This window comes from Filicampus tigris, chromosome 8 (assembly GCF_054856515.1).
Source record: "Filicampus tigris isolate MCC_2025a chromosome 8, RoL_Ftig_1.0, whole genome shotgun sequence".
Classification (NCBI taxonomy): Eukaryota; Metazoa; Chordata; class Actinopteri; order Syngnathiformes; family Syngnathidae; genus Filicampus; species Filicampus tigris.
Genome location: NC_141224.1, coordinates 10,198,951 through 10,225,239, shown reverse-complemented (window position 1 = coordinate 10,225,239; position 26,289 = coordinate 10,198,951). Strand labels below are relative to the sequence as shown.

Genomic DNA, 26,289 nt, shown 5'->3' with positions numbered 1-26,289 from the left:
AAAAAAATTAGCAACTTTGTTCGCATCAAGTTGTTATTTCGTGCAAATGTCACATGCAGGTAGCTAGCTATCTACCTGAAAACACATCTTTCCTTTGGATAGTCAACTGGCATGGCCACTTTCGAGTGCCTTGTTGTCAGCCGTGAGCGTGCGGTGAGAAAGGGGTGGCGCCTACAACTGGTGAAGGGAGAAACGGAACAGTGAATGTACTGTACAGTATAGCAGTATTGTCTGTTGTCACTCATCGCTTTAAAGGCTACTTGAAATGCATTTGAATAAAGTTACACACTTCCCCCGTCTGTTTCCAATACAGCAAGTCCATGACTAATGTCAAGTCAAACAAAAACATGTGCTTCGGACACCAAGGTCAAGAATCCAAAGCGGCTGACGACGCGGCGGTGACAAACGTGTCATCACAGGCCCTCATCAAGCATGAAATAGCAGCATTAGCCCCGTTAGCCAGGAAATTGCCTCTCGGCCTTTTGGCCAAGAGTGTCTACATTGCAGCCCATATAAATGGAAATGCATTTACAGCTTATTTGGAGGCTCACTTTTATATTTACAACAAGATCTCCTGAGTGGAGTCCCGTGATAAATACAGTGACTTGTTTATTGGCAATAAAGCCGGAGGGTCCATTAATAAAGGGAGTCTATTGGCTAGCCGAGGCTTATCAGGCCAGGGCTGGCCCGTGGATAAAAGACCCTCGGCTCAATACCTTAGCAGCTTACTCGTATTACAAGTGCCTTTTACACCGCAAGGTCACCTCGTGGCCTCAAACAATCCTTATTTCGAGGATCTTGTGTGTCCTACTTAGAAGCTATATGTGCCAGATTGGATTAACCACACATTAATTACACCAACGTTTCCAAAATTTATTTTGTCGCCACATTCGAATGAAAATAGTACAAGAAAAATAGGCTCAGATCGCAGTTGTCTCTTCACAGAAGAAGCTGCATTTTTCACTAAAATGTGAACGCTGTGGGAACATTACACACATGCACAACGAGAAACAAAACAGATAATTAAGCTGTACATTACGTTCTATATCACAGAAATGATTAAAACAACAACAAAAGTTGCATTAATGGGATTTACAGTGTATTCAAACAAAAAAAGGTAAATGCCAACAATGTAGTTTATATATATTTTTAAAGAATTAAAGCCCAAGGCAATCAAACATATCAAATACGTATTTTTAAAAAGTACAGTATTTTTTTTTTCATTTAAATTTGGAGAATTTAATTAAATAAAAAAACAAACAAACGTATTTTACACATAGTATAATTCAAACAATTGACCTTTTAGGTAAAACAAAACCACAAAAATGTATGATAAAAAAAAATTAAAATAATTACTCAATTACAAATTTAAATGGCCAATTAATTTGGCTTGCAAAACTACATTGCGGCACAACACATTTGTACATCAAAATAAGGAAAAAACAATTTAACAGTTATCTAGAATACAAAACTAGAATGTAAAAAAAAACCCACTGATTCTGCGTAAACAAACTTTTTTTTTTTTCTTTTTCTTTTTTACACATTTAAATACAACTATGACATTATCATCAAAACAATAGATCAGGCGTATTTTGGCAAGGCTTACTAACCACATTAGCTTAAATGTGTTGGGGGCTTGTTTTTCAAAAGAAAAAAACAAAAAAGGAGCATGTGTGCATATCATCTGCAGTGGTGTGCTTCAGTGGAGCAAGACCAGCCCCGTGTTGTGTTTACCCACAATTCCCTCTGGCGTGCATTTGCCCTGTGATCCAGAGCAGCAGCACGGTGGGATGTCCGATCAAACGGGACAAAGCAGCCCAAGGTACTTACTATTATTATCATCATTATTATAAAACTTCACCATTGTAATCCGGCGGGTGGCCAACCCAGTCCAATTCCAGTACAACCAGTTGGATCCCAGCAGGGGGCGTAGCAGCCTTGCCTCATTATTCCATAATAGCTCCCATGTTCCCTGTTTTTTATTGATCAAATCCAGAAACTTATAGTAGAGAAACACATTTAAGAGCCGAAAATAAAAATGTGGAACTTTGACAAAATGTAACAACTTGAAATGCATCTGTCAATCTTAGGCATATGCATAACATCTCATTTGATACAAAATGCAATCGCAATAAAAAACTGTCTTATTAATGTTGCACTGTCCAGTGTCACCAAAAACTGAACAATATCTTTGTAAATGTGTCTATTTTATCTAATTTCCCTCAACCAGTCCAAAAAATATGTACAAAAAATAAATTGTACTTATTTTGTTAAATGTTTTTGTTCATCCAACTATGTCAGCCATGTATCGTAACAACTCATGAACTAGTCAAATTTCACTTAATTGGTCCGAAAATGACTAAAAATAATGTATTTTGCACATCTATCTTTGCCAGTGTCATATAGTGACAGGCATTGTTCTGTACACTGCAGGAAATCATTCAATTGCAATTTATTAGTCAGAAAAATATTTAACCATGACTAGAGTCATTTTATTAATCTATTTATGCCTGTGACATGTAGTGACAGTGTACTGTGTGCCGCAGTTAATTATCCCATTTCACTTAATTGGTCTGAAAATGATTTATTTACAAAATTAACAAGTTTTTGTTCTTTTGTCAATGACAGCGAAAGGCCGTGAACTGAGTGCTGCGGGAAACTGCTATCACTGAATTGGTCCCAAAAATATTTATCCACAACAATGTATTTTTGTTTATCTATCTACGTCAGTGATGTATTATGACAAGAAGTGTGTCCCACAGGAAATTATGCAATTTTACTTAATTGGTCCGAAAAATGTTGACTTCCGACACATAATACAGTATATTTTTGTTCGTCGATCCTTGCCAATAGCCGGTTTACATGGAGCCATGTATTCTGATTCGAAAGGACCCGAATGATCAATCGGAATGAAAATGCGCCATATAAACTCCCCAAATGGAATAAAAAGGCTCAATCCGAATAGAATTTCATTCAGATTCACAGGGGTGATATATTTCTTTTGCCAATCCGAATGAGCGTCATGTAAACAGTTCAATCGGAATAGCCAGGCTGCCAAGTCTGACTTGTCTTGTAAATGCGTAGTGACGTCGCTGTATACGCACTTTAAAATGTCAGCGTCTTACCGGAACTAGTCTGCGCCGCGAGAACTTGTTTTTCAAGTACTCCTTACTTGTTTTTAATCAAGATGCTGCTTTAATAAAAGTGTTAAAACAATAGCGATTAATGTGCTAAATAGATGAATGAACTCCATCTTGATAGATCACGTGATGTTTACATCGATGACAAAAAAAAGGCTTCATGTAAACCCGGCTAGTGATGTATAGCGACAGGAAGGAAGTACTGTGTGACACAGGAAATCATCCAAATTCATTTTTTAACTGAGTGTACATTCCAAAAAGAATACAACAACGAACCGGTAACATTTCGTGTTTTGCAACACTTCATCATGAATACTCCAAGTCAGGCTAGCAATCGAGCAGCTGTGGCTAAGGTTGTCTTGTTTACCATGAACGCTCTCGCTATGTGAGCATGTTAGTACGGGGCGTGCCTTTGATCAGATACTCAAGGGCAGGGTGAGGAGTGAAATGAGGCTACACTGAATTCATGCTAGCAGGTAGAAAACTGCAAACACCCTCTTTCACCGGTCCAAAAATAATTTATTTACTACACATAACATATCTTTGCTCAGCCATAACATATCTTTGCTCAGCCATCTATGCCGGCAACATATACTGACTGCCAGTGTACCGTGTGTGGCGGCAAACTATACAATTTCACTTAGGTTGTCTGGAAACGATGCATTTTTGTTGATCCATCTATGCCAGCGTCGTATAATGACAGGCAGAACGATGACATGATCTCCTGCTAGCCTATGTATCCACTTTTTGTGGCATTTTTGTTTAGTGGTGTCTCAATGAACACCGCGTTAGAGTGTGCAGGTGTACCTAATGAAGTGGCCTGAGAGTATTTCATAGAAGGTAATTAGATGAGTAGGATTGTGGGCGGTGTACAGTAAGTCCCTGAGTGTGTGTGTGTGTGTATGTGTGTGGTGCACATGGTTGTTTGTGTGTGTGCGCAATGACAAACATGTCTTCCGCGGCCTCTTTGCATGGGCGGCGAGGGGGTCACCAACTGTGCCTGAGTGTCCCAATCTCACTGTGAACAGGTGCGAGGAGGTCAGGTGGTCAGCAGGACGGCGAGGAGGACAAAGAGGAGGCGAAGTGAAGGCGCCCTCGACGGACAACCTCGACTCAGAGGTGACGTCGCTGAGAGGGGACAAAGAACAACAATGTGACTTCAGTGGGAAAAGTGTCACCTTGCTTGTGACATGATGAGGTATTCGTTTTTTTCTTTAAGAATATATCAAACGGTTTTCTCTGGGGTGCGGTGCATAGACAAGAGCTCGAGAGGCCAAATCATGACTAAAATCAAATTGATTTTTTTTTTACAAAAGAGCATCAGTGGGAATTGATTATGTAAAAAAACAAAAAAACGAAAAAAAAAAAAACGTGTAATTTTACATACATTTTCAGGCTAAACTTTAAAGACCAAATCCTACTTTTTTGATAAGAATGGAACAATTGTAAAGTACCGAGTACGGTATACAGGTACTGTATATACAGTGCATGTAATATCACAACAATGATAAGTTGCATTTTTGCGAGAAAAGTTTGTAATGTTACAAGCAGAAAGAACAAAAGTTGGAAAATTACATGAAAAATGTATTTGTAAGGCAATCAAGTTGGAATATTAGAGAACAATTAAAATTTGCAATTTTTTAAGAGCGTAATAAGAAAAGAGACTTCTTTTAAGGTTACGAGAATACTCAAAAGTTTCAAAAATATTCAATGTTACTCGACACTGTAAAATGATGACTATTCTTGTTATATTCTGAGTTTATTTTCCTAAATATGTGCATTTCTCTGCCCAAAAAATTACAATTTTGGTCCAACAAGATTTTTCTTGTCAATCTAAAATGCAAATTTGAGATTATTTCCCCTTAAAATCTATTTCTCCTCTCATAAATGCATATTTTCTTTCTTTTTATGATTTATTTCTTGCAATGCTGTGACCTTTGTATGCTTTTTGTAGTAATGCAAAAATTTATTTTCTTGAAAATGAATTTTCCCTCTTTTATGACTCTCGAAAATGCCTGAATATTCTTGAAATAGTCTCCTAATTTTATTCCCTTTTATTACTCCATTATTCTTAAGACATTTTTATAACACGTTGACCACATTCTCTAAAATGCATGTTTTTTTCTTCTGTTTTAGAAGTTGTTGTCTAAGTTCTAATTTTCGAAAATGTATGAATTTATAATGAAGTTTTCTGACTAAGTTCTCCTGTTTTTTTCTCACTTAAACTATCATCACTTATTCTTAAAAAAATGTAATATGCCTTTTCTCAAAAGTATGCATTTTTTTTTATAGTAATTTGACTTAACTTTCATGAATATATGTTTTTCCCCTCCCACTAAATGTTCTCACTATGCTGTAAAATGTCAGAATTTTCTTGAAATGTTTATTCTTTTCACTTTGAATATTACATTTGATTCTTGCTTGTTAATGTTTTTATCACTTTAAATTTTGACTTCATTCTTTAATAGGTATTTGTCTTATTTTTTTTTCAGAATAGGACTATATTATTTCTAAAATGTATGAATTTCTGTTTTCGGACTTCTTGTTTGTTTTGTTCTACAATATCAAGTCTCTTTAAAAGCTTTTCCTTGTAATATGACTATTCTCAATATGTATATATTATTTTCCTCCTAACATTCTGACTTATTTTTTTTTCTCATGAATTAATACATTTTCCCTCTCAATGTTATGACTATTCTAAAAAAAATTTCATTATTTATTACGGCTAACTTCAACTTGATTTTTGCAATCCTACGAGTGCTGAAAACCGGTGAAGAATCTCACCTTGAGTTTGTTTGGAGCCCTTGGACGCTGTGAGAGTGGAAACGGAAAGAGAAAGAGGAAAAACTTTAGGAAGAAGTTGCTGATTCATCATGTTTTCATGCTTAACGCTCCCCCCCCCCCCCCCAAAAAAAAGTAGTGTAGCTGGTAGAAGTAAAAACAGCAAGAGGCAGACAAATGAGCAAAGGGATACATTTATCTTTTGTTAAAACCTTACGCCATTCTCAGCAAATTCTCTTAAAGGTCGGGAAGAAAGGAAGGAGAAACAACAGGAAAAGGAGAGGTGTTATGGAAATTAGGGAGCGTTACAGTGATGAGGATTATATCCAGACAGAGAGGATACAGGAAATGAAAAGGGAGGAGAAAAGAAAAAAAAAAAACAAGCGAAAATTCAAAATGACAGAGCGAGACCAAGAAGTGGACAGAGCTTGAAAGTGCGAGCGAGGGCGGAAGAAAAGAAGTTTAGCAAGGTCAGACGGAGAGAAAAGGGAACGGAACTTGGGAAGGAGCGCGGGAGATCGCACGTTAAAGAGTCTGGCCGACAGTTTGTCAAAGGGGGGTGCGCTAAAAAGAAATTATGGAAGCATGCTTTTTTTTGGAAGGAGGAAGCATTTGAAACAATTTTGTGTGAGCCTGAGAGGACACACGGACACAGAAGATGCGTGCATGCAAAATGTCCCCACAAACACGCTAAAAGCTGGGATATCAAGGGTTGTACTTTCTTGTATGGACAGGCCAATATCTAAAAAAAAAAGTGCCCACAAATTAAGGGATATAAAAGGTGCGACTCAATGATATAACACACTTGAAGATGCCAAGAGTTGTGCTTCACCAATACAGAAATACAAGAACATACACACACAACAAACGTTGGTAATATACAGTATGTCAAGGGTGGTTCCACACTACACTTAAGAACAGACACACACATAAAAGGTGTGATTTCAAAGTTGGCTGCATACACACAATTAGAGTTCAAAGGTCAAAGGTTGTGGCACACAATGTCCCACACCCCACGCAATGTTGGAAAGTCAAGGGTGGGTCCACATGAATCCAGAAAAACAAGATCAAATGCACACACATGCATGCATGTCAAAAAAAATGATAATATAACCCTTTGTGTGTGCTTCTGTACTTGTTTTTCCGTAAATGTGTGGAACCACCCATAACAACCTAATGTTTAGTGTGTGTGTGTGTGTGTGTGTGTGTGTGTGTGGAGGGGTGTGGGGGTGTGTGTGTGTGTGTGTGTGTGTGTGTGTCCGTGTCTTATATTTGTGTGTCAAACACCAAACACTTTCAAGGCATGTGTGTGCAGTAACGGCAGGGGATTGATCTTAAGCAAGTAAGCACTGTGTGTGATATACGTAGTAATTAAAGTTTGACTGATTGTTTGAATAAAAAGGCAGAATTTTAGATGATTCTATCCCTAGCTAGACACTACCACTACACTACATTAAAAGTGGGCACTTAAGTGTTTAAGGGTCGTGCCACACAAATACAGAAAGACGAAAGCATACATTTTAAGTTGCAAAGTCAAAGGTGGAGCCACACTAATCCAGAAAAACAAGTACACGCAGTTTGATTTAAATAGGTGGCATTTTAAGGGTCGTTCCACAGATAAATAGAAAGAGAAGAACACATACCCACACACATACTTAAACTGTGATGTTAATCGTGCTGCCACACAAACATAGAAATATGCACACCTTTGAATTTGGGAAGTTGAGGGTGCTTCCAAATATATACACATGAACACATACATTTAAACTTGGAATTTCAAGGTTTGTGATACACAATTAATGAAAAAACAAGAACACACATACACACACATAAGAAAACACGTCCACACCCACCATAGTATTTTTGAAAATGTCCCCACACAAAAAAATCGTCTCTCAAAGGCTGTGCCACACTAACATAGAAAGACAAGAACACATCTAGAGAAGAGTGTACTATATTGAACGTTTTGATACACAAAATAGCGCCACTTCTCTGCGCCTCCGGCAACTGAGCTGATGAGGCCAAGTAACGTGTTGTGTTTCTTCATTAAACGTACAACATCTGTCTTATGTGTGCGTGACACCTGCAAGCATTGTCTGTCGCTCAAAATTACTCCGCTGATTGTCTACAACTAACGGCCATCTTGGGGTTAACGAGGCATCAAATAGCATGCTGGGACTTGGCCTGGTGCGCAGTGTGTGTGCGGCTGCGTGTGTGTCTGAGATAAATCATATTAAAAAAAAAAAAACACGACTGAAGTGTCTTATTGAAAACCTCCATTCTTGTACGCCTATAAAACATATTGAAATGTTTCATTTCTTGATTATATTTATTGTGGTGCAAAAAAAAAGGTTAACCACTAATTGTGGTGAAAAAGCTAAATTAATAAATAGGCCAAATTTTATTGGGTAAAAAAAAATGTTTTAATTGGGACAGAAACAGTCAAAATTGGATGTAAGAATGAAGAAAGATAATTTTAATAGAAATAAATACATAAATGTATCCAAATGATAATGTAAAATGATTTAAGAAAACTAAAATATTCAAGCTTGATGCAACATACCTCACTATAAGGCTTTAGAATCATGTGATTTTTTTCTAGCCAATCACATGCGGGAAATGGAATAAAATATTCCATAAAATAAGAAAAAAAAAAGGAAGGAATGAAAATTACATTACAACAATGATACATTTTGTTTGAAAAAGCAAAATGCTCACAATGTCAACTGATGAATAACAAAATAAAATAAATTAATGCATTTATAATATTGGTATTATATATACACACAAATTGATCCATTTTCTGGACTGCTTGCAATACAGACATATGTGTAATTAGGAAACAAATGTAAAAAAAGGATTGCGCATGAAAATATATTTATAGAACAACAATAAAAAATACTTCTAATAATAAAATAATGAAGAAATAACGTACAATATAAATAAAAATAGAATGTGCTCTAATAATTCAGTGACGTTTAATGGATTTTTTTTTTTTTAAATAAAAATTATTTCAACGAGTGACCTATAAACTGTGCAGCAATTACAGAGAACCTAATACAGCTACAAAATCCATTTTACGGTTTATTATAGATTTAGCTTCTCAAAAACATTTTTTAAAGAAAAATCCTAAAAGTCTTAAACTGTTTTTGCACATGTTCGACACCACAAGGCCTGCATTACAAACCAATCTGTAAAATGCCTCGTGTGTGTGTGTGTGTGTCACGTGCGTTATGACCCGACTTTAATTGTGCGCAAAAAGAAAAAAAAAAAAGTGCTCGCTCACAATAGCGGTGGTGGCGAGCTTCACCACAAAATGGCGACGGCGGCGTCTCTGCTCCTTTATCCGCACTGCAGTCTGGAACGTGCAGCACAACCGTGGCTAAACGTGCGTGTGTGTGTGTGGAAAAGCACTCTGCCGCAGTGTTCCCCCATTTCAGCTCAGAGGACGCCGCCATTTTACAAACGTGGCAGCTAATGCTAACAGACGATCCTTAGCGCTGCATTAAACAAAAACAAAAAAATTCTTACGAAATCGACAAATTGAAAAAAAGTTTCTTGAATTGGAGTGTTGGATTTGGAGATTCGGCAAAGCTGGGCTGGGTGTGCATGTGTGTGCGTTTCCAGTTCAGAGAGTTCGAAGGTATTCGGGCATGATAAGAGGAGGGAGGTTTTATTTGGTGGGGTGAAAGGAAGGCAGCAATGTAAGACCACCCCCCACCCAAAAAAAAAAAAAAAAAAAAAACTGTGCAAAGTGAAAAAGACGGGGCTCACAGCGGGAGAATGACAGGAAAAGAAGGGAGGAGATTGGGAAAGAGAAAAGGAATCAATTAGAGCGAAAGGGAAGTCGCTTCTTAATGGCTTCTCGCAGTAGGACGGCGACGAAAAACAAAACAGGAGCAGTTTTTAGGGGCGAAGTTGACGGCGAAAGAAGAAGGTGAGTGAGGAGGAGAGAGTGCGGTGTCTATTGGGTGGCTCGTTGTCTGATGCAACGCTGGCTCAAGCACCTTCTCTGGCTTCGTTCCTACCAGTCGTGATGTGGGGGAAGAAAAAAAAAAAAAAAAAATCTCACCGGAAACCGAAAGGCTGCGTTTTCGACATGTTATGGCAAAATGCTTGAAAGTGAATGTGAATAGATCCTGTTAATGCGAGGCGGTTGCCATCAAAATATGCAGATGCATGACATAAAGTAAATCACAACTACAGTCACAGAGCTGCACAAGATCAAGGGGGCGTATTACTGAAAATGGACGTTCTGTGGAGATTTTCAGTCATCCAGGTCACGGTAATCTGTAAAGGTTGAATCCAGGCAACTGGACTCATCTTGTTTGTGAAAGATGTTTCACCTGTCATTTGAGAGGCTTCTTCAGTTGTAATTTTTCTTTTTTAAGTGTGGAGTCTCCCTATTTATGTCACCGAGGGTTGGTCATAATAGGATTGATGTTGCCCAGCGTGGCTGGTGAACGACCGGCCTGCATACCAACCGGTTGTTCACCTGCCTAGTGGAAAAATGGCTCGTTAGTAGGCGCTTTTCCCCATGAAATGAGAGATTTTTTGGGGGAGAGATGTCAGGACATTTGGTTAGCATACGACACATTCGGGGGTGCCCACGCCCGGTCCTCGAGAGCCCCTTTTCAGCGTGTTTTAGATGTCGCCTTCCTCCAACACGTCTGATTGAATGCTCAGGATCGTTATTAGGCTTCTGCAAAGCTTGCTGATGAGTAAACTATTATAACCCTGACACAAGCAGAGCTACATCAAGTTTTGCTGGATACACAGTTTAGCTAGCGCTAGCTTAGCTTAACATGTTAGGTGACATGTATGAAGTGTGGCATCCATCAGTTAAAAAACTGAATTAAAAAAAAAAAAAAACAACAAGAGAATTTTAATTTGTTGTCGTACCACGACTGAATCGCAGTGATAGTCCAACATCCCTCACTCATATGATCTTTATTTTAAACTTAATAAAACATTTAACCATAACCCTGACCCTTCAATGGGTTATTTTGCTTTTTCATGTATGTCGCAATTCTATATATCTATATATCTCTATATATCTCTCTATATATATATATATATAAAAATAAATAAAAAGTTTGTATATACTCTCTCATGCTATTGAATGAGAAGGCGTGTCCAAACTAACTGTTAGGGGATTTGGACCTCCAACTTTATATACACGTCACTAGTATTAAGTACAAGAGGATGGAGGTAATTAACATCACAGCACATGCATGCACACGCACACGCAATGTCATTAAGAGCCTCCTGCATCACTCCTGTGCACTGTGTTGTGTGTTTTGGGGTTAAATTAAGTCCATAAACACACAGGTGGGCACACTGGAGAGAATAGAGACTGCTGAGTGACCTTGGAGCAATGTCACCGTGGCCGCCCTTCAAACCAAAGTAGTGTGTGTGTGTGTGTGTGTGTGTGTGTATAAGAGAGAGAGAGAGATGATTGCCCACAACAGAGCATCCCTGCATGGAATTGTCTGTTAATCATGGGAAAATGTGGTTCAGGGGAGTTGGAGGACAAGTGCTTCTGTTACTATGGGACACACACACACACACACACACACACACACACACACACACATGCATGTACCAACAAGGAGCCAGGAGGGAGAATTTGAGCTGGGAACATCAGTACAGCACCCAATGAACATCTAGAAACCCTCTAATTCTCCTTCGTCCCCTCGTTCATCCGTCTTTTACACTCCCCTCTCTCTCTTTAGTATTGTAGTACAGTACAGAATATTCTCGCCATGGCCGTACAGCACGGCACGGGCTAAGCATGGCAACCCAACAGCGAGGGAAGTGGCTCAGGGAGGGCGGAGTCGGGAGAAACTCCGGCGTGCCCAGATTAGTTTTGCTCGGCTAGTGAAAGATCATAAAAAGAGGCGTGAGTGAGGAGAGGGGAAGACAACGCAGGAGACAGAGGGAAGGGGAGGATTAGTGCCACTTGAGGAACGACAGACGAGCGGAGGAGAGAGAAAGAAAAGGAGATGGGAAGCGGCAAATTTAGTCAGGATTAGTTTTGGTTAAGGGACAGGATGAGAGCGAGATGTGGGAGGGGGGAAAAAATAGAAAACTGAGAGAATCACTTCAAGTGTGTGTGATCTGACCAACACTAAATGGACATTTCATTAGGTACACTTAGAAAATCAAATCCAGTACCAGAATCATGACGCTATTCATCCCACGTCACAGTGTATTCAGAAAATATTAATAGGTAATAACTAGGGGGGGTAACGGTACACTCAGGTGTATACGTTTCAGTATGGCATGTTCGGTTCGGTCCACTCGCGTTCGGTTCGGTCCACTTATTAGCGCGAGCTTACGCACGAACGCTGACTGTTGCATGCGGGAGACGAGAGTGGCGGCACAAAAGAGAGAGACAGAAAAGAGCCAGAGCTCGAAGGTACCCGCGTACACAGCCGTCTCCTGTTTGGGAACATTCTGGCTTTCCTGTTCCCCATCGCCGGTGGGGAAAGGTGCGTGGATAAGTCCGGAAGTTATGTGCCGACATTGCTACATGAAATCGGCGGCTATGTTGCGGCTAGCACGTCTAACATGCACGGCATCATTCGACTGTGAATGTTTCTTAGACGAGGAAGCTAGCAGTCTTTTTAGCCCAAAACTTAAATAGCGAGATTCATCATATTGTAGCGTCTTCCAGGAACACGCCGTCTGACGCAGTTTAATTATCACGTTTTGATTAATCCAAGTACAACTGCTCGCGCTCTTCTTTCTCCGCTGCTCCACTCGCTTGCCGTACGATGCATTCATGAACCTCGGAAACATCACAACTCGGCAACACACAAATCCGACCACAACACAGATAACCCAATTCGTTACAATATACTGTTGAACATTCAAAGATTTCAATGCCTAAAAGTGCATACATTACAATTTTTTTCATTATAGAAAGAGTTTTAATATAGTTAGCAATAATTGTAACTGTTATTGTATGTATCTTTTTTATCACAAAAAGTGTATACATGTACTGTAATGGCAAATTGTCTTTAACTTGAATACTTAGGTGTGTCATAGGCTTTTGCTGCTGAGTGTTTAAAGATTTCAGTGTTTTAATAATTTACTAAATTAAGAGATCTTTATTGTTAGTGTATTTTTTATTCTGGTGTAATTTCTTAGAATATCACCCAAATGGTTCGCTTTTATTCATTTTTTCTAAAAAATGTACCATTTACTTGTCATCTTTTCAAATTTAAACGTATTTAAAAAAAAAATCTGTTTTTTTTGTACCCAAAATATACCGAATCGAAGTTTCCAAAAAAACGAACCGAACCGAATTGTGATTTAGCGTACCGTTACACCCCTAGTAATAACGTACAAAAAAATATATGAATATAGGTCTAAAATACATTCTACATAAACTGAAATTAATATAAAACTTCAGAATTAAAATGAATTTGAAAAAGAAAAAGAAAAAAAATGAGGCAAAACTGCTGTAAAATATTTAACTTTTTTTTTTGCTTTTATCATGAATGCAGTTGCTTATGTTCAATGAAAAGCAAATGAGAAATTCAAAATGGAAACAGCTCTCAAGGTAAACTACAACCACAGAAAAAAAATTATATTGAGTTCTTGTATAACAATGAGCCTTGCAGAGTGCATTTCATTCATTCTCGGCAGGTTCACAGGACACACTGTGATAATACTAATGAAAAAATAGCAGGTTAGTTAATAACAGGTATTTATTTATTTATTTATCTTTTTTTAAACTTTTTTTGCGAATAAAAGCCATCAGGAGACAATTCCAGGGCTTCTCTTTATCCTACTTGTATTCCACCCTCCCCTTTAATGACGAGTAATACAGATTTAGTGAACTTTGCCCCCAGTGGCCATGGTCCAGCCTGGGATGAGGAGCCCCCCGCAGATAGCACTGAGATGGGAACTGGGACAGACGTCTCGGATACACACACACACCCCCGCACATCCAAATTAGATCACCAAACGACACGCAATGGGGTCCGTGTAAGCATAACACACACACACACACACACACACACACACACACACACACACACACACACACACACACACACACATACACGAACAAGTGGCACAAGGATTCCCACAGCAAGACCGGGCGACAGGCGAAGGGGCAGCTCAGTGGACTGGAAGACTAACATTACTCCAGGCGGGCTCTGGATTAGATCAAGTCTGGGAATTTCACACTGTGTGACGGGGAGCAGCGGAATGATGGTGACAGCTAATGGAGTAGGGCACATTAAAAAAAAAAAAAATCCAATTATAGGATTTGCGCACTATCCATAATTATTTTTATAGCTTTTTACAGTATAAAGGTAAATCTGAATTAAGAATTGCAGGGCCTCAGTGTAGTTCCACGTTGTGCCACAACAAGATGGGCAGCACTGAGGTCTACTGGAAGAAAGGCAGTGTAATTTACACGAAGAGGCAGAGAAGGTCCACAACGACTGGAAGCTCCAGTAATAGTTGTTACCACAGAGCAGAGAGAATACACGCTCTGAGTATTATTGAATACTATACGTGTGTGTTGCTGCTCTATGTGTGTTAAAGTAGAACTTTGAAAGTTTATGATGACTGTAACTTCTGTGCTTGGTTCCATTAGCCCATCTGCGGTGTTTCACATTGTATGTTAGCATTAAGCTCGTATACTTTTGTTAATGTGGAATTATTAGGTTATATAGTGGAATTATACATTCTGGTGTTTAAATATATGGTGTTTGATTCTCTTTTGTTTTGTCTCAGTTTTGCAGTAAATCTAACTTATATGCCTCATATTTAGAGAACTGTGTAAGTGTGAGTGAGAACAGGTGCTGAGAATTACTTAAAAAAACATGTAATTAGTAAGTTTAAGATTTAGATTTGAAATTATGACTATGTGAAGGATTTTTATCTGTAAAGGCTGTGTCTGGAATGTTTCCCCATGATATCAACATCGATTAAATAGCATGTATAATGATTTAATGTTTTAATCCCCATTGACATTGAACTTCATCTGGTATGCTGTGTAATAATGATATTTACCCCCCCAAAAAAAGAAGAGTTTTAAAATAAGTTACTCAGCAAGCTTCAATATTACTCACAGAGTATAAAGAATATATGCGTGTGAGTATTGTTATATTGTCTATCTACTTTGTGATGCTGCACCATTTGTGTTCAAATATCTGTTGCTTAAATAGTTACGGCTGCAACATATTTGCTAGCTATGATGTCCCATCTATGGTGTTTTGTATTGTTAGTTAGCATTAAGCTAACCGGACATTTCCGAAGGCAAACCTACAATATGAGGTTGTTTTAAATATACAACATTAAGGTTTTGCATCGTGTGTTAGCATTAAGCAACTGGACTTTCATAAATTATGGTTTGGTTGAATACACAACGTAATTGTCTGTGCACTATGTTTAAACTTGAATTTGGAATGGCAATAGACATTTTTGCTTGCTACTCAAGACGGTTTAGCCCGAAACCCTCAAGTCGCATCGTTTTTAAGTCGGGGTATCACTGAATTCCACTGATCATAAAGGCGTGAGGAAATAAAACAGTAGGACTGGTAATGGGGAAATGAGGGCAACAGTTGCATGAAAAACAGCCCTGATAGTAGAAATATGAAAGGCAGAGGTGGCGGTAAAGGAGGGGAGGAGGGAGGGGGGGGTTCAGAGAGAGCAAAAGAACGATGAAAGGCGGTAGCTGATGAAAAGCGGCGCGCACTCACCGGTTTCGCAGCACACGGTGACGCGCAGCTTCATACACGGCAGCGGCGGGCCTTCATCTGCAGGCAGAGCTGAGCCACAACAAGGAAGGAGAGACAAGGACTTCAGTGCAAGGCGCTAATGAAAAGTCCCCCCGGCCATTGAACGCATCACACGAGAAAGGGGGGGGATAATCCTCGTTTTTAGATCAGGACCACCAGCCAGCTGTACTTTATTAATGGCACTAAAATCATGCGTCATTTAATTAGCAATTCTGTTTTTACAGCTAGATACAAACATATTCAAATCCATCACGTGAATGGTTTTCCCAAGAGTTCACGTTTATCATCACAAGTGAAGCATAAAAGAAGAAAAAAATCTTTGGCATCCCTCGTACGACACAAAATGAATAATTCACAAAAGCAATAGACAGCGGAGCAGTCTGTGTGAACAACCGTCTATTTTTGTATCTGTATTATATTAAATGACATGGTACGGCATATAATAACGCGAGCGTATTCACTTTTCGAAGTGCCAAACAGTCACTTCAGTAGATACACCTGCACAAAACCAATACAGGAGCTGTATCAAATGTCTTTACAACGATAATAACGCTCACTACTGATTGACACTATCAGAGAGGTATTCATTTAACAATACATTGCTGTATTTAGTAGTCTACAACTGATTCACATTAACTATCGATATGATAGACGGGGCAGGTGTACCTAATGCAGTGGCCAAGTGAATGCTAATTTATAAATAACTAAACAAAATACAATTGAGGACATATACTATGTCGTTATTATAATTCACCCTCACTAGTCATTGATATGTGTTTTTTTTAATGTAAAGATAAGGTTACTCTATATAAATGTATTTTTGGTTAATCATTTTGGGTGTATGAAATGGATTAATTGGATTTACATTATTTCCTATGGAAAATATTGCTTTGGATTTTGTACAATTCGGTTTTAGTCAGACTTTCCGGGACGGATTAATTATGAAAGGTTCCATTGTGTTGTTGTTTTAAAAAGCGCAGGATATATAATGTCATTTTATGAACACCTTCAGTCGGCGTATTAACAACAATTTGGGGAGTTATTTTAAGGTGAATTTATTACATATCGTCGCTGTCTTGTCAAAAAACACTTGTGTCCAATTTTGGAAACATTTTTAATTTTCACGTTAATGCAATGTCTAACGCGGAAACACCATTAACAAAAAAATTTGAGATTTGTGGTTTTCAAAAGTGGTTTTCACAGGACAGCGACGATATGCTTGCTTTAGAAAGCACACGAATAGGACGTGGTCCAGGATGGTCCAGTTTTCCCCAAAGTATTACAATGTTCATAAAAAGACATTTGTCTCTCAATGAGGTCTTGGATATTTGAAATTATTATTATGAAACTATGATTTTTACATCTGATGTGGTCCAGGCTCGCCACGTCCGGTGAAACCAGGTTGCCACGGTAATTCGAGATGCTATTTTCGATTTTGGCCGTATTGTTTTAAGGTGAACTTTTTAAATTTTCATACTTTAAGATGAGAGGCTGTACCATTGGAAGAAACACAAAGTGATGAGCCAGAGATGGTGGCCTGTGAGCGCCACAGTGTGTGGGAGCAGACGAGCTGAGCCGGGCTCAGACTGAAGCAACTAATGGAATTAGTGTTTGTAACACTATTGTTGTCTAATGCCTTTATAGTCTGTCCAGTGGCGCACACTAAACACAAGAGACGCATATTTGGACCAACTTTATCACTCATGTTGACCAAACACAAACATTCAGAGCCCAAAGTGGTCCGACCCGGCGGAGAGGTGGGGGGTTTTACAGGGGGGGCTACTTTCCATTGTTGCTTTTCTCTGAAGTGGCCCAACAAGCACAATAGCCTACGGATTGTGTGTTTGTACATAATATACATGAATGTGGACCCGTGCTTTCATACTCCAACAAAGCTCTATTGTCAGGCCTACTACACTCGTAATTTATGTAAAGATGCTTTCTCTTTCTCCTTTCATCCCTTGCTTTTGTTTGCTCTCCCTCAATTGTACAGTGAGTTTTTTTTTTTTTTTTTTTTTTTACATTAACTGTCAAAGTGCGACATGAAATCAACCTAGCAGTCTACATCTTTACTCAGTACAGTAAACCCCCACTGGTTTGTAACTTAGCATTCACCAATCCTATTTCTCTGTAAAAGTACAGTATTTACTGAAAAACACACTTATTAGCATATTTTTCTGCTCCTTCTAAGGCGCCATGTTAGCGGAGCAGTAGCTATCATTAGCCTGCTGGCTTGACAGCCAACACCAACGAGGCTCTTTGTGGGGGTGACGCCAGAAAAAGCAGGGTTGTAAATTTGATGCAGAGAAAGGTCCGGATCACTATTGGCAAGTTTACAAAATAATCTTTCAACGTGACGCTTATAAATAAACAACTTGCATGTTCCGAAAGTTGGCTTGTACCGTATGTTGCCTTTGGAACCGTTTGAAAAAAAAAAAAAACATCCATTTTTAACTACTATGACTATGGTAATATAACATGAGTTTAAAATGACATCCAAGTGTTGTGGGGTCATAGTTTGAGGTATAGTTACAGTTGAAATTTTTAATAGGCAATCAAACATTTTTACTAGGGGGGGCATCCAAATCAAAATCATTTGACACAAAGTACTGGTAAATATCTGGCTGCAGCTGTATGTCCTATCAAGCCAAAAGGAATGTTGACAAAAATCAGGAAGTAGAAACCTGCTTGGATCCAATCAGTAACCGTGGTTTGATGTTGACTAAAATGAGGCATGGTGAGGCAGTAACATCACACCAAAATGTTGGTACAACTTCGACGTTTGGGGCATTAGAACTTCAAGTTATACACCACCCAATCTCTACTTCAGTCTGCCTGTATTGATCTACAAATTGTTCCTCAGACACTTTGCGGCCCCTCAGTCTCTCACTGTGTGTTACAGTGTGTCACTGTTGCACGCCATGTATTCTCTTCACTTCTTTTATTCCCTGCCTTGTCTCATGTCCACCCACTTCTCTTGCTCACACGGACACAAAGTTGCCTTATAAAGGAAAGACAGAAAAAAACGTTTGACAGCTGACAAGATGTCCTCTATCTGCCATTCTTTTCTGTAGAGGCATGTCGGAGAAGCACAGGTGGATGGAACACTGAGAAGAAGAACAAAGGGACGCAAATTTGGATAGAATGTTTTTATCTTAAATCTGATTCATCAATTAGCCGAAAAAATACTTGACGGATTGATCGATACAATAAGCGTTAGTGAGCAGCGCTAAAATTGAACTATTTGTAGCGCCAATCTATGAGATTGGTACCGGCCGACCTCACTGAAGGATGATCGTATAGGAACCGTCAAAACCCTGATCGGAACAACACGGGTTATCAATGAAGGAAAAGCGACATGAGCGTCTATCTCAGTACAATATTGTCAAGTTGATAATATCAAGGGTAGAACAGATTGTACACCACAAGTGAGCTCAATTTTGTCTAAGTGTGCCGTCAAAGTCAAGATTGAGAATTTCTGTCATTTTATTTTTCTGGGGTTAATTGATTTTTACACTTGTCTGACAGTTAAAAATATTCAAATTTTTGTTCTCATCTGTTACTTAAAACATTTCCTGTTCAGTTTTTACTTGATTACAGTAAACCTAGCACATTTGCTGTTGAGCATTTGCATTTTTTTTTTAGGGGAACCTGTCCCAAATAGCCACTGCTTAAAGGTTTCAAATGATAAAGAATATATACAATACAATACAGTAAATTTTTATTTATATAGCGCATTCGATGTGGGTTAGTATTAAGCTAGCGGACTTTTGTGAGGCAATGTTATACTGTATGGTTTGGTTGAAAACAAATGTAAACTGCAATTGGGAGTGGCAATAACCAGATTGAAGCTAGCACATAACTCAAATTATTGCTTGCAACAAGGCAAATAAATAAATCAAATAAATAAAGCCAAGCGACGACTCGTATCTGAAAAAAAAACTACGTGGGTTACTCTTAAATTGAGTTACCACTGTATTATTGATATTATTAACTTATGCAATTGGCAAATAATGTAATTTTAATACTAAATAAAATGTAAATGTATTTCCTTAAGTTAAAAATACACAACCGAGAAACTTAACAATAGGCTATGAAAAGCATTACAGGTCCTCCGAGCATGGCATATTTTCTTGAATGGATCAGCAAGACTCAAAGTGCTTCTAAACAATGGCAAGCCTTCATGTCTCTTGGATCAGTGCCCACGCACAGTCACACATACGTGTCGTACTCACAACTATAATAGTAGTGGCGCCCTGGCAGAAACTCAAATCCCAGCGAGAAAGGGGTGAATCTTTGGATCTTCTCTGAGAAGCGCACCGAGCCGAATGGAGCGAAGGGGGTGTTGCATTCCCACCGCTTGATGGCTGCCGTCGTTTCCACGCAGCCTTGGAAGGCGGCCTCCTCTGTCAGGTAGAGGGCCAGCGTTTCCGGTTGCCTGGGGCCCAGGATCTGCTTGTTGGGGTAGTAGGGGCAGTAGAAGTCCAGGTAGTCGTTCAGGTTCACCTGGATGGACAGTTCGCCTGCTGTTAACCTGGAAGAAAGAATGACACAAACATAATTAGTCATAATACAGATGGCCATAATTATTGATGGTTGAGAATTACGTGGATCCATTTAATTCAAGATACAGTACAACTGACAGAGCTGGGCGTTCCGTCTATTTGACGGATCGGTCCGTTTATCCGTCACTGACGGACCCCCGTTTTGCTGACGGTTGACCAACGATGGAAATGTTGTTTTTTTTTAAATTGACGGATTAAGCACAGAAGGAAACACCTTTGTTTAGTCCGCCATCCGTCTGCAGTTCCTCATTAGTCTATTTTTCGTGGGGCGAGTGAAAGTTTCATCTGACTCGCCGACGGGCACCAGTTTAAAAATAGATGGGTCAATAGAAAAAAAAGGCGAATGACGGACGACGGAAGTGTGCCCACGCTGCAGACGGGTGACCAATAACTGACGCTCAGCTCTGACAACTGAGGCAAAATGGCGAGGAGTACTTGGGTACAACGAAACAATGACTAATCCTTCAGCCTGTTATTAAAAAAAAAATACAATATTCTCTTGCGCCTTTAAAAACAATATTTAAAAGGATTGATAAATACTTTCTCCCCAAAGTTGATCAAGGAAGTTTAGTAAACCGAGCACCTTGGATTTCTTCATTTCAAATCCAACAGATTTCATGCTAATGCTAACTGCTAAAGGTTAAGAGTGGTTTTACCTAAAATAAGGTTTCTCATAGTAAAAGAAAGAGTCGCATAGACCCTGAAAATACAAATTTGCCAGGGTAAATTTCAGACTTAATTGGTTTTTTTTTCTTTGATTTTCCTTTCACCTTTCGCACAGTGAGACTCACAACATTCGAAAAATTATCCATTTGCCTAGTTGAAGTATTTAAGTGCCAAAAACACTTTTTCATCACTTTTGGTACAATGAGCCTCATAGGACCTAAAACATTATTGGGGCCTAGCAAAAGTTAGTTTAGCAGTTCAAATTATGTTCTTAATTTTTCTCATGCTGCTGCTCTTTTGGCATGATGTGCCTCATAGGACCTAAAAAAAAAAAAAAAAAAAAAACAGATTCATTTGCCTCGCTAAAGTTACCTTAGTAGCGTTAAACATTCTTTTTTTTCTTAATTTTCACAAGCTGCTATGCTTTTCCTAAAGTCTCCTAGCACCCACCAGTTGAGGCCTGCCTCAGATACCAAAAACACGCTTAAAGTCTGTTTATGATTCAACCCTTTATCATGTCACATTTGAAATCAACAGGGTTCCTGTTTTGACAAGACAGTTAATGCCTTACTTTTCAAGATCATGTTGTCTGCCCAGCAGAGTGCATACCCATCTGAATGTTACCCTCCAAATCTTATGGATTGGGTTTAGTGCAATTTAAAATCAATAGGGCTCTTGCTTTGGCACAGACCCATTATCCCTAAAAGTCTGATGGGAGACGAGTTGGAAATTGTGAGCGGTCAAGCGCTGGAAAGAAACGTGTAGCAATTTGAATCGCAGCCGGGGCTCCCTCCTCGCTCTTGTGCCGCTTATCACTTCAAATCAATAGGGATTTTTGGCTTTGGCATGAAGGAATGATCCCTCAAGTCTGCATTTCGGGTAAGAATTGGCAAAATGAACTCAGGCTTTGCTGAGACACTTACACAGTGTAATAGGAGACTGAATGGAAAGAGAAAGCAATTAAGCAGATAAAGGGTATTCAGGGATTCCTAAATGCTTCGTGGAATGGAATGTCGGTACCTCCGGCTCGGGGATGGATTATTTATTTATTTTTTTTAACGTCGGAAGGCAATAATTACCAAAGTGTCAGGAAAGTGACGCTAAAACACACATCAATGCTTATTATGACCACTGAGAGGAGTTTAAGTGCAAAAAAAAAAAACTGTATTACTTGCTTCCACCTGTACAGTGCAGATAGGCACAGACGGGAGTGTACACGCAGGCATGATTGGCATGCACGAGCACACCTTCTGTCGAGGTTGACTGGCTTTCGGCACAATAACAACCCGTGGACAAGACGGCATCATTAGAACAGAAGAGGTGCATAATGTAGAGCGATGATTCCTGGCTTCCTGTCAGCTACAGTACATTAAAGAGTTACCCGTGTATAATCTAATATGGGCCGAGACTGAGGTGAGGCTGAAAGTAGTCGAGGGAAGTCGGTGAGGAATAATAAAGGCTGAGCGTGAAAAACAGAAACAGGAAATGGCAAGAAATGGAAAAAGTCAAGGTGAGAACCAATGAGCGGGATGAGGCAATGTACTTGATTGACACTTAAAGCCAGGAATGGTGGGGCCCCTGAGTTAATCATAATAATAATGACAATAATAATAATGTCTAAGTGTCGCAATAGGTAGGATTATCGTTTAGATGAGCTGCACCCAGCTGTCCCAAAAATAAACACCCCAGGTGCCAAAGTTGTGGTAAAACAAGTACTAACTTAGTCTGTGCAACCTCAGTCCATTCACTGAAAATGATAACTTAATTCCCATAGGAGTTACAAAGTTGAGCATTATTTTATAACCTGAACGACACATTCCGAGGAAGCAAAGATGGGCATGCACAGTAGAACCTCATTCCATTCACGTCAAATGATTAAATTCCAGCTGCTACGTATTTTTGTCTAGCAGTAACCAACAAGAGACATTCGAGAGTAGGGATGCACCAATACCTGCATTGGTGCCGTTACCGACACTCACCGAATGGAGTGAGGTTCCACAGTTTGAGTCAGCAGCTGTGCATGCCCATCTATATTCCCTTGTAACCTGGTTACCCCACCAAAAAAAAAAAATTCTCAGTCGCATGGAATTGAACAAAACTATCATTTTAACCTTGGTACCGAGAGTGAGTGTTTTTTTGGCCACTGGGTATTGCCTCACCTCAAACATAATCATCTACTGCAACTGCATTTTTTTGCTTAGCTCAGAACATCACCATTCACCTTCCCTGTCCCTAATTGTCAAGCACATAACCTCATCCTTCACATTGCTCACACTTTCTCGTCTCGATATCAGCGCCAATAACCGATGCAGCCATTCGTGCCGATACTCTGCGTCTGTACTCCTTCTTGTAAAAATGCGCCGATAACACTTCACCAGCCCGACATTCCTTTTGGGTTGGAGTCATGTGGACATACTTAAAGCTCAACATGGATAAAAAGTCTTTTAGCTGAGTGCAAATGCAGTGCAGGTGCCTTGCAAGTTACTGTGGCAAGCTGTCCGGCAAAGAGAGTTTCTCAAACCCTGCATCCTGAATAAATTGTGCCCTCTGATACAAAGCAGTGTCAGTAAATCAATTGATTTGCATGTGATTACCAACATTGCCAAGCATTAAAAAAAAAAAAAAAAAAAAAAAAAAAACACTCAAACCTCTATTTTCTATACCGTTTGTGGATCAAGAAGATCAGGACTGACCCTGGACTTGTTCACATGTCAATCTCAGTGCGCTTAGAGACAGACGAACTATTCAACCTCACATTCACACCTCCGGCCAATTTGGAGTCTGGACTTTACTTTTGATGCAAAAAAGTCAAAATGAATGCAACGACCTCTAATTAGACAGGCGAGACACAAGTGAGCACAAACCAACAGGTAAAAAAAAAAAAAAGAAAAAAAAAAAAAAGAAAAGAAAGTTAAGCGTTTTAATTAGTGACCCAAGAGAGTCTATGAGCACAGACTAGACAGAAGACAGAACAACCAAGTGGAAGACTTTAATTAGTCTTCACTTCACATGAAGAACACAAGGGTGGAAAAATAAAAAATAAAACAGAGAGGGTCCGGATGCGGCTCATGAAGGGTCAGGTCTGTCAGTGGGAGCCTTTATAGAGGGGTGACAGAGCGGAGGAGAGGGGGAAAGTCAGCGAGGGAGAACGAGCGTGTGGAATGGAAACAGGAGGGCGACGACTGAGGACTTGAGAAAAGAGGGCAAACAGAGCTTCGCTGCTTTGCTGAACACACGCTCATCTCTCATGCATCCTCTCTACCCCAGTGCTCGTCAAAGGGGTTCATCAAAAATGAAAGTCAGGTTTGACTCCGAAATAAAATTCATTAAAAAATGCACCTGAATAAACGGTTGTTAAAGATTAAATTCAATTGTAACGGGCTAAAAAGTTCAATACAACTAAACTGTGCTTAGGCAGTGATTCGGTTGTGTACCACTAAACTGCGGCCTGCACCATAATATGCATGCCAGCAATTACCGCGGCAACATGCTCTACCGATGTCAACCTGTCAGCCATCTTTCTTCCCCCCTCCTTCGCACCCCCCGTCCTCGGCAGGGCCTAGTAGGTTCGCGAATGCCCTAATTACGCTCGGCTCCTACCTGCCAGTGACAGCGCAAGCGGCGTCATGGGTGGTGTGCTTTGGTGACAGAGCGTCATCTTGAACATGCCCCCGGCATTTTTTTTTATTTTTTTATGTCCAAATGAAACTGTAACTCAAAAGTGACATTTTCAAACCAGACTGACCAGCTGAGAATAGAGTCCCACAATTTCCTGGTTTTATGATTTAAAAAGAAATAATAATAATACATTTTTTGCTCTGGCGGTTCGGTGGTCTAGCGCGGTGTTTCCCAACCTGTTATGAGCCAAGACACATCTTTTACATTCGAAACATCTCACGCCACAACACCAAACAAACAAGCCCAAAACAAAACAAAGAAAAAAAAAAAAGGAGATATCCTGAAGTAATGCTGAGCTTGTCTCTAACTTAAACTTATTCAGAGTAAAATTGAAGCCAGTCCAGGTTACCAAAGGTTAATTCCTTCTTCTGGCATCTAGAGGAAGAGGTTTTAATTGATCTGCCTGTCACTCTACGTCACTGGCATAGACAGATCAACAAAGGCATTATTTGTAGCAAACAAATCCTTTTCATTTAAATTAATTAAAAAATAGTTGACAATTGTGAGGTGAAAGACGTGTAAAAGTAAGATCCCGGTCCCAATCCCCTGCAAAAGAGCCAAGCTTCACTCTACTTGGTTCTTGGCAAAACTGGAGCATCATACTGTAGGTATGCTCCCAATGTGTGTCAGTGTTACTATACGTACACACAGCGGTGGTAATGCAGAGCGTGCGTGCACCATTCTAATGATGTGCTGAGGTTCCACAGCGGCGGAGACCTTTGATCCTTTAATATGAGAGAATAATTAAAGGAGCAACAATCCCACAACATGGCGTCAGGAATACAGAACAGATAGTCTAACGCATGATCCCTATCGCGCATGCTGAACACCAGCGGACTGCCGTGAACACGTGGGCTAAAAATATTCCACTGTGAAAAACTGCGACTCCCCAGGCAAAAGCTGCTTTTCGTGCATATGTGCTAAAGTTAAAGCTTGTGCGGGGACAGTGGGAGGCGCGGAAGACTCGGTGGCGCCGACAGTTGCGACGTGGTCAAACGCAGCAGGAGGGGGAGAGACTGACTAACTCTGGCTTTAACTCAACGGATTGGGCCCGCTGTGGTCACTGCGCCTTAGCTGAGGCATCGCTTAACTTTCGCACGCTATGGCGGGCGTGAGCTGCTGGATTGTGATATCAGATAACAACAACTGCAGAGCATGAGTAGAGCAGTTGGTGCCAGGGCTGTTCGATTTTGAAAATTACCGATTATTTTCTCTCAAACCCGATTTTACGATTTCTTTGTAAAATAAAAATTAATGAAGTATTGTGAATGCCTTTTATTTAAACTTATTTTGTCTTTGAACTCAAAATGCCAGTCAATTTAACTTAATACACACAGAACAATCCACGGGGATTAACAGCATTTTACTTACACAATACATTTCAGATCTGTTCTAAATTAAACCAATAATGAAAGAAGAAAGTGCATATCCCATCTGAAACGAAATCATCAACATGAGAGAAGGTAGACAGTCAAGTCTGTAAACCAAACAGTCTGTCAGCAAGTCATTTTGCCAACCAGCTAGTGACTAGCCTTTCATCTTTCTCCCTGGTCTTACTTAAACATAAATCAATGATTAGTGCAAAACTGTCACTCAATAATACAATGCAGCGTCAAGCTTAAGTATGGATGCGCCAGCAGAGCAACCTCCATTGTAGAGGAGAAAAAAAGGGATGCCTTGCAGGGGGCACACACT

At 39.6% G+C, this 26,289-nt stretch overlaps 1 protein-coding gene across 4 annotated transcripts in view; it reads right to left on the bottom strand.

The window, feature by feature from the left end:
* Positions 1 to 852: 852 nt before the first annotated feature.
* efna4 (ephrin A4) overlaps positions 853 to 26,289 on the bottom strand; it is a 50,399-nt gene continuing 24,962 nt past the window's right edge. For 3 of the 4 annotated variants that reach the window (XM_086039123.1, XM_086039125.1, XM_086039126.1), the window contains exons 2-5: positions 19,921 to 20,219; positions 15,647 to 15,715; positions 5,925 to 5,951; positions 853 to 4,268 (exon numbers count right to left, since the gene is read on the bottom strand). In XM_086039123.1, coding sequence (XP_085895249.1) covers positions 4,180 to 4,268; positions 5,925 to 5,951; positions 15,647 to 15,715; positions 19,921 to 20,219 — 484 coding nt within the window. In that variant the 3' untranslated portion in view covers positions 853 to 4,179. The remainder of the gene's footprint in view (positions 4,269 to 5,924; positions 5,952 to 15,646; positions 15,716 to 19,920; positions 20,220 to 26,289) is intronic. The other variant, XM_086039124.1, reaches the window with a different exon arrangement.